This window comes from Zerene cesonia, chromosome 29 (genome assembly GCF_012273895.1).
Source record: "Zerene cesonia ecotype Mississippi chromosome 29, Zerene_cesonia_1.1, whole genome shotgun sequence".
Lineage (NCBI taxonomy): Eukaryota > Metazoa > Arthropoda > Insecta > Lepidoptera > Pieridae > Zerene > Zerene cesonia.
In genome coordinates this window covers 4706326-4715914 of record NC_052130.1, presented here as the reverse complement: position 1 = coordinate 4715914, position 9589 = coordinate 4706326, and the positions used below count along the sequence as shown (strand labels likewise).

At 31.0% G+C, this 9589-nt stretch overlaps 1 protein-coding gene across 1 annotated transcript; it reads right to left on the bottom strand.

Annotated features, from left to right (window-relative positions):
• Positions 1-3434: 3434 nt before the first annotated feature.
• On the bottom strand, positions 3435-9067 carry LOC119837829. Its single transcript, XM_038363603.1, has 4 exons — positions 8905-9067; positions 7185-7264; positions 4440-4642; positions 3435-3773 (listed from the first exon to the last, which is right to left on the bottom strand). Exons 1-4 carry the CDS (start codon positions 9009-9011, stop codon positions 3639-3641), a joined length of 525 nt encoding a protein of 174 aa, XP_038219531.1. The 5' UTR covers positions 9012-9067; the 3' UTR covers positions 3435-3638.
• Positions 9068-9589: the final 522 nt, after the last annotated feature.

The window sequence follows — 9589 nt, the reverse complement described above, 5'->3', positions numbered from 1 at the left end:
AAGTTTGTTACCCGTGGAATGCGGTTACAGACAGCTATAGAGTAGACATTTTGATATATATTTTGGAAATTTGTAGGATTTTTTTACTGGACTAAGATTTAAACAAAGGACTGCAAGCTTTTTATAAGTTTTAAAAGAAATATATATAAATATAGGAATCCATATTGAAATACTCCATATGAATATGGCCTATATTTTGTATTATGTATTACGAAAAAACGCCCTTGTTTCTCTTGAAATGTGTTGAAGAATCAACGTTATATAACAACATTGCTTTAAATTTCTATTACATTTTCATTAATTATTTTCAAAAATGCTGTATATTACAATTTCTATTTTTCAGAGAAAAAAAGAAAATTACGAATAGTATAGTGGATAACTGTACATTTATATCTTTATTTATTATTTATTATCTTACGCTACAATATGACGTGTTTTAAAACAGCTAAAATATCGTGAAGCCTTTATAATTTTACTTTTAAACGATGTTAATACATATTGTATGTGTCATCCGGTAACTGAATGAAAATATGCGAAATAAATCGACTCCACTGCAACTCTGTTCCCAAAGAATTTCGTAAAAGTGTGCGTGACAGCTGTGTAATCACACTAGCGTACCCACGCAACTTGTAATTGTGTGGGTGCAAGAAGAGTTTTTCTTAGAAATAATTGAAACTGGTATAAAAGTAGGTATAGCCATCACAGCTGCTTAGTTTCTATTTCGTAATGTAAAGAGTATGTTTGTATGATATTTCAGGGATGTTTTCTTAAAACAAATTACGTTAAGAAACATACAGTTTTATATAACCTATATAGTAGATACCTATGACCTTATTGGAGAATTTCAAGTTAATTTATTAAATGCATTCTCATCGAAATTTATAAAGCATCTTATATAAATCTTCTTGAACTTGTCTCTTCTTGTCTTCTGAAATACATGTCATTTATTACACAATAAAGGTTGAAATTTTTTAACAACGGGACGAATTCAGTAAGCATATTAACTAAAATTTATTGCGTTTATTATTACTTATCTGTTTAAACAATGGTTACATTATCTGTGATGTGTAACTAAGAACGCACTTGGCTTGAGAGTTAGATTCAAAAACGACAGTTAATTTTCAATTGCTAAATACTGATCTAAGAGTTTAAAACAATACAATACACAACTCAAGTTACACCTGTTTTCATTTTATTAATGGGAATACTAACCCTATAAACTTATCAATTTGGCATTATATTTAATAGTTAACTAGCTGCGCCCCGCGGTTTCACCCGCGTAAGTCCGTATTCCGTAGGAATATCGGGATAAAAATCGCCTATATGTTATTCCAGTTGTCCAGCTGTCTATATACCAAGTTTCATTGCAATCGGTTCAGTAGTTTTGGCGTGAAAGAGCAACAAACACACACACATCCTCACAAACTGTCGCATTTATAATATTAGTAGGATGAGTATTTTGAAATATATGACAAACCTACATTGAAATAAATCTGATATCGTAATGTCCCTAATCAAATGATTATGTGTAATTTTATTATTATTTGTCCCTGATATACCTAACAATTAGATTTTCAGTATTTTGATGATTGAAATAATTTTCTATTTTGTTTCATGGATACATGTCTCATATACTTTATCAAATGCTATTGTTATTCATAATTAAAATAGATAACCATTTTATATAGTAACTAGCTGCACCCGGCAAACGCTGTTTTGCCTTACTCTTATCATTTAGGGGTATGAAAAATAGATGTTGGCCGATTCTTATAGATACCGGATAATCACAAAAAATTTCATCAAAATCGGTCAAGCCGTTTCGGAGGTGTATGGCAACGAAAACTGTGACACGAGAATTTTATATATTAGATTTTGTTTAACATGCCTGTCTACCATAAGTAGGTGAGATTTTGTTCTAATATTATTATTTTGATATCTATATGAACGATATATCTGCAAATAGATAGAGGCTTATAAATTATATTTGTGTGCATTAGAAATATGTGTACACGTTGAATAAAAATACCGGAAATTTTACGCAAATGTAAAATATTAAACTATAGTTTTCAAGTAAATCCACTAGATGGCGGTCATGATCTCTAATTCTACGACATTTTGTCGTAAATGTATGAATGGAAATACTAAATGTTTCATATTATGAAATATGTTATATTTTTTCGAGGTTTTATTTGAGTTGCAAGTTTATTTAATCCTTATTAACATAAGTGCAGTATTAGCATAGTATATTATTTATTATAGCATAGTATATGTAGTGTTTACTAATTGTGCTTGTGAATTTATTTTATGAAACTCGTGTATCATTACATACAAATCCATGTTTTTACATTTATTTGAATTCCATTTTAAATAAGATAAATAACGTTTGAATTCGTAAAAAAAGCATTTCATTTCAAAACATTATAATTGTTCCAAAAATTCATGAATTAATATCATTCCCATTATCCAAAGGTTTTGTGATCTTCATAACTCACTTTTAATTTATTTTTTTTTTATTTAAATTGAAAATTAATTAAATTAATTTCATTAAGAACATAAAAACAACATTAACATACTTAATTTTTTAATGGTATTGTAATATTTAACAGTTTCTGTAAAGCTAACAACAGATGGCGCCACGCGTGTAGTTGCGTATCTTTTATTGATAATGTTAAATGTATCAAGGTTTTAAATAACATTATATTTTCTCGTTTGATTTTACGCGAGTATTATACATTTAGCAAATAAAACCTTTTTAACGGATTTTAAACGCGTTTTATTCATATATTATCCGTGACCACCCTCGCTGTAAAGTGATCGAAACGTCGGGTTAAAATCGCGTTTAAAATCCTTAAAAAAGTTTTTAATTTTTAATATAACATGATGTTCAGGTAAAATGAAATTGTATAATTTACTTTATCATTTCTTTATTATCCTTATATCTAATAGTACAGTCTTATTTCGTTTACAAATAAATTACAAATAAGTTAAGAGGTCTAAAATGACAATACCCGTAAAAACAAGATCACTAAGTAAAAACATCTGAAATGATTTATAAAGAATATGATAGGATAGATTTAATTACATGTTTCCGACCCTGTTTTCTCCAATTTTCTCGTTTGTACATTTATATATTAATAAAAATTGTTTAATCTAAATAAACTCTGTAATTAATAGATAACTCTAAATCTGTTTTCATTTGAAAATATTATCGACTTAGATAAATCTTATGCACCATTGAATTCAGCCTTATTTTAAATATTTATGAAAATAAACTATTTAATACGTATTCCTATTAATTTATAATCAATTCTTAATTTAAAAGATCATTGGAAGCGATAAGTAATTGAAAAAAAAAAACGATATGCGTACTTATGTTTACACATAAATTAATAAAATTTGAATCAAATCAATTCGTTGGTCGGCAGACATTTTTCTTTCGTTCATTATTTTAACATTTCACAATTCGATTTCGTACATCATTTTTGCAGCCATTACATTCGAAATAAATAATAAAATGAACATTATCTTATTATACATTAGGCGCAAAATAGTAAATCATATTTGACAGAACATAATTCTCAATCTAATATACTTTTATCTGGCAACAAATATTTTTAGTGCATAAATTATAAATGCTATTATGAGGGTACTTGTGACCTATAAGCTAGGTCACTCGCGTCGTTGGCGGCATCCGCAGATCTGGCATAGGGGTAGGCATTGGACTGCGCAGTCTGAGAGGACCAGGCTTGGGGTGCGTTTTGGATGCTAGCAATCTGAAAAATATACACATAATTGTAAACTCAAATACTTTTATAATAGTTCGACTTCATCATTAGATATTCCCACATAAATCTGCTCATGACCTCATTTTTTTTTTATAAAAAACGTAATTTTCCCGCGCTTGAGAATTACAAGTTCTATGGTAGCCTATTGAATAGTGTCCCTATTGGACATCCCAATGTAGTCAGTGCAGCCGTTCCAGAAATCAGCCCGGACAAATAAAATGACAAAGACACTAAAAAAGATTTTTTTTTTTTTTTGTCACAGTCGGCAATGGAGCTGGTGGGTCGCCTGATGGTAAGCGCTACCACCGCCCATGAACATTTGTAGAGGCATAAGGTCCATTACAGACCTTAAGCCTCTACAAATGGATTGCCGACTTTTTGGGAATGGATTAAGAAAGGATTGGTGAGAGGAATAAAGGAAAGGACTGGGAAAGGAAGGAAAAGGATATGGACCTCCGAAAGATGTACAGATTTTCAGACTAAAAAGTTAGTAAAAACCTTACTACCTGTGAAGGTACATTTTTAAAGGTAACACTAAAAAGCGACGGTGATGATTCAGAGAGATCGTCAGGTGGCATTGTATCTCATAGACTACAGCCAAACAAATTCACTGACACAGATCTTACTCCAAATAACGGTAGTAAAAAAACCTACCTTTCCACTAATACTATTCAAGCCGCCTTCAGAGAATATCTTATGTAAGCCCAGAGCAGCGGCTGCCATCAAAGCAAGCTTGCCGACCACCAGCGCCTTGGTAACCAGGAGAGTCAGAGCGCCGAACAGTAAGCCGACAACTGCGATAACTTTCACTCCTATTCCCGCAAGGAGTGGCGTATACTTCTTTATCTTACCACGAGCTGGAAAGACGAGGTGTATTTAGTTTATACTGATACATACTTTAAGGTAAAGCTATTACGGCTAAGAGTGAAGTATACTTTCGTATCTTACTGTGTTGGAAAGAAGGGTTTGTGGAGTATTCTTTCATATTGTCTACTAGCTTTTGCCCGCGGCTTACGCGTTATATTCGAAGTAGTTTATTGTACATGTAAACCTTCCTCTTGAATCACTCTATCCATTAAAAAAAACCGCATTAAAATCCGTTGCGCAGTTTTAAAGATTTAAGCATACATAGGGACAGAGAAAGCGAGTTTGTTTTCTACTATGTAGTGATATCACGGTAAGGTAACATTGTATGTGTTCGGTTAAGGGCTTGAAGTTATAGAATAACACGAGTATATGATATATGAAACAATCAAGAAAACATATTTATAAGTACTTTACTCTTTTGCAGAAAAAATCTAATAAAGAAATTGTTAAAATTTGTCCTGACTATTACAAGGACTATGTGATAATCAATACTTCTAACTTATAATATGAAGCTGAAGAGTTTCTTTGTTTAAACGCGATAATCTCTGGAATTTCTAGACCAAGGTCAAAAATTTTTTCACCACATATGTACCACGGTTGTAAATATACCACAGCGAATATCATGGCAAACCCTTAATTAGACATAAAAGAGAAAAAAAAAGTTATTTAATCATAAGTTCTAGTATTTAAAAGTTCCTAATAAGCTTCCGAAAGCGAAGTCAATGACTTCAAGCCCATCAATTCAATTTTAATTAAAAAACGTGTTTCTTCTACATAAAATCGATCCCCTTTTGTTTAAATACTAAACCTAAACTTGTATGAAGAAGTCTTAAAGCTCAATCTAGAAAAATATTCGTTACATTATAATTGTAAATCAAATAATAATACACGACTAATCATGTGCCAACATCCTTATCGAATGAGCAATATAAACCTATAAGACAGAAACAGCAAAGTTCATATTGCTCTAGCAACACGTGATACAAACGGGACCTGCGCACGAGTTGCATCGACCTTGACCAAGCGTTGCGTGCTCTCATGTAATAGTTCATTGACACATACTTTCTTCCATCCGCGGTTAGGGCTGATGCACTTGAGTTTTATAAAGACGGAGTTTTTATTGCCTTTTAATTTAGAATGCACATTGTATCTTCTGTAGAAGATTACGTAATATTATTTAATTGAATGAATGGTATTGAATATTCAGAATATCCACACACTTGATTTTTATTATGTTGGTCAATCTGTAGTGCTAAAATTGGGTTAAACATTAAATGCTTCGTTTTTTCGTATTTATAGACTATACTAAATCATGCTAAACTTCGTTAGAAGATAACGTAATATAGAAAGGAATAACATAGCATTTTATTAAATATGTTAGTAAAAAAGCTAACTTCATTTAATAAAATTAAAAAATGGTTAATTTAGGCATAGAATATAATCGCTATCTGTATATTGTAGTATATTTCAGCCAACCCTATTTACTATAGCCATCATAGTGATCACGTTTAAACATATACCATGTTTAATTCAGTAACTGCATTATGACATCGCATGCAAGAGAAGTATCCAACTTTGCTTATTTATTCATCTATTTGTCTTCATGTGACTTTCCAATACTCAGCACGCATGTTTAAATGATAAAGTACAATAAAATGACATTTTACATGCAATCTGAAGTATCACAATTCACAACGTAGAAGGAAGATACATAATATCATGTTTATAGGGTTGTCAACTTTTAATAAATATAACATATTAAAACAGATATTTATTACAACTATAAAATAAACTCTTTGACTTTCTTCTGAATAGTATTGGTTAATTTTTATATTTAAATTTTTATTATTTAAGGAAAATTTAAAGAATAATTATTCTATAGTCAGCCTATTTCGAAAAACCTGGGACCAGAATTTATCAGCTGGCGCAATTTTCAGCATTTTACATTATTTTATTGAATTTTATTTAAAATTTACCAAATATTACTACAGTGAAACTTGGTTAAGTGGGACCTGGATAAGTGAGAAACCTCCATAACTGGAACTCATGCTGAGGTCCCAACACTTTGGCACTGAATTACCTCTGTTAGTGGGACGAGGTAAACCTCTATATCTGGGATTTGTTCTTTCGATTTATCATCATAGTTACCTCTATAACTGAGACAGCGAGTAAATTTTATATGCATAAACCTCTGTAACTGAGATAATATTGTTTGTTTACTCATTCTTATTCTACCCACAAATTCCACACGTAATTTCAAGTACGTAAGTACAAATTTTGAGCTTCAATTACCTCTGTAAATGAGACAGATATTGATTTATACCTGTATATCTGAGACACTGGGTAAGTGGAATACCTCTATAAGTGAAACGACATTGCAGGTCCCTTGGATGTCTCACTTAACCAGGTTTCACTGTACCAACTATTATCATATTGACATACTGTCTGAACAGCAAATGGTTAGAAAAGAGAAGATAGAATTGGAGATAAACTAGTTGAAATTAGGTATATATTATCACATTATGCACTTACCTTCTTCAAAAGTTCTGGCAGCCTCTCTCAGCTCTCCTGGTTCAAATTTGACATTCAACTTTTCCGAACCTAACGCGTCTCTGAAAAAATGAAAAAACACAATGAGATTAGCTATCTAATTTATTAACTTACCGAGAAAAATGTACATTAAAATTCTATTTATATTCATTTTAATATTCCTAAATCATTTCTTTACTTTTAAAACTGCGCTTTATGTATTATTTTAATTGATGGTAATCATATTGTATGATATATCATATATTATAATTAAGGTTCTCTCAATTATTACAGCACATAAATAAGAAAAACGATGTTTAATAAATGTTCCAAAAGCACAACATGAAATAACACTTTATAAATTTAATTTCCTTAATTTTTATTGTAATCAAATAAAATGCTCTTAGATGAAGGAAGAAAGCAAACAGTTTGAAGGCTTAACAATGGACAAACACTTTAAGGTACATTAATTTAATTGAAACATATTTATAACTTTCACTAGTGTTTGTTCAAAATGAGATCAAAATGTTTTGTTCCGCAACTATGAATTCGAATACAAAAGGAGAAAACCCGATTATGTGTTTTATTCTTGCTTCTGGGATATCTTCCAACCGTTTCCTTCGTTATCATAATATATAATATTTATACTAATAAAAATAAATTTAATTTAAAGTAAATAATTATAGATTGTTAGTCGATACCTTAATAATAATATTGACCACTTCGGTTTCTGTGATTAAAAGTTTTCAAAATTTATAATCTTTTTATCTCGTGCATGCTGTGAAAAATAATTAACATTTGTTTTTATTATTTCTGCTCGTAATTTGAGATTTTTCTTTTCGATGTTTTGTAATTTGTTGAAGGTGATATTGAGAAATGGGGATGTAAGGTAAAGTAGCATGAATACAATGTCTTTCCATACAGATATTTTTGTAATATTCTAAAGTACAATTTGATAAGTATTAGTCCATTTAAAGCTGTAACAACTAACCCTTCGTACAGGTAAACTACAACAGCTAAAGTTTTAAGTCAGAATAATATACTTTATTATCTAACTGCTTGTCCTGTCTTCTTTCGCTTTAAAGCCAAATAAAATACATTTTTTTTATTCAATCAATATTTATCCCGACCTTACTAGCGAGCATGGTCTCCCCATGTCTGATCCTTCAATACTTCATTTCTTAATTCCTACTTATTTTAAATACTAGCGGTCAGCCCTAACTGCGCCCGTGGTACATTCCTCAATGAATGGGCTATCTAACATTGAAATAATTTTTAAATCGGACAAGTAGTTCCTGAGATTAGTGCGTTCAAACAAACAAACAAACTCTTCAGCTTTATAATATTAGTATAGATTACAAATGCGAAAGTAACTCTGTCTGTCTCTTCTGTACACCTAAACCACTGAACCGATTTGCGTGAAATTTGGTACAGAGTTTGTTGGATACACGAGAAGGGACATAATATGGTAGTATTTATCCAGGAAAACCCATGTGGACTATGTGGGGAAAGGCCGGATTTTTTCTCCACCCTTACTAGTACAATCCTACTTTCTAATCATTAATCCTTTTCTTATCTCCTTAAAAGCATGTACAGAGGCACTATCACTGCGAATGTTCGTGGGCGGTGGTGATCGCTTACCATCAGGCGAACGATCAAACAGCATAAGCGAATATAAATATATATAATATATAATATATAATATAAATAGTCATCTACTCACTTTTCAATAGCAACACCTTTAAATAACTCGATCCGCCCATCATCACTGCTGCCTCCAGGCGCAGCGCACGCCGCCCCAATTAGAACAATAACACATAGAACTCTCATTATGAGATGCTTTCAGTTACAGTGACGAGGGTGAAATGAAGGCTCTGGGATGCGACGACGATATATATACGCGGGATTTGGTAATCCTATGTAGTTCTGGCGTGATAGGGAGCGGTGAGTTTTGATACTTTAAGGATTATACGAAACGTGGGAAGTACGTTATAGTGTGTCCAACAGGTATTAAGAAATGACGATTGTTTATTTTGGATAGCGTAATGAACACATATAATTTAGTGCTTCAGTAATATTTTTTATAGGAAATGAAATCATTCGTAGATTAATTAAATACATTGAAAAAACCCAATGGGTTGTAGGACTGTTGTCAATTATTTAACACTCTTAAAACAATACACTGAAACAAATTGGTTGTTTTTTACTACATCTATTCAATATTATAGCATTTAGGGATTGTGAATACTTTTAGTATATCGATTATGGTAAAAACCTTGTTATAATAATTTTTAATTGAAATTCAATTTGTTTAATCGATAAATACTTTTTGAGCGAAAGTATTGTAGTAATATAGTAAGTAATGCTAACACTAGGACAATTAAGAAATGTGTGTATTTTAAGAACTT

Coding starts and splice junctions, on each gene's coding strand:
- LOC119837829 (XM_038363603.1), bottom strand. CDS start 9,011: ATGAGAGTTCTATGTGTTATTGTTCTAATTGGGGCGGCGTGCGCTGCG. Junction 7,265..8,904: donor AAAGGTGTTGCTATTGAAAA/GTGAGTAGATGA, acceptor TCATTTTTTCAG/AGACGCGTTAGGTTCGGAAA. Junction 4,643..7,184: donor TGCCAGAACTTTTGAAGAAG/GTAAGTGCATAA, acceptor TCGTCTTTCCAG/CTCGTGGTAAGATAAAGAAG.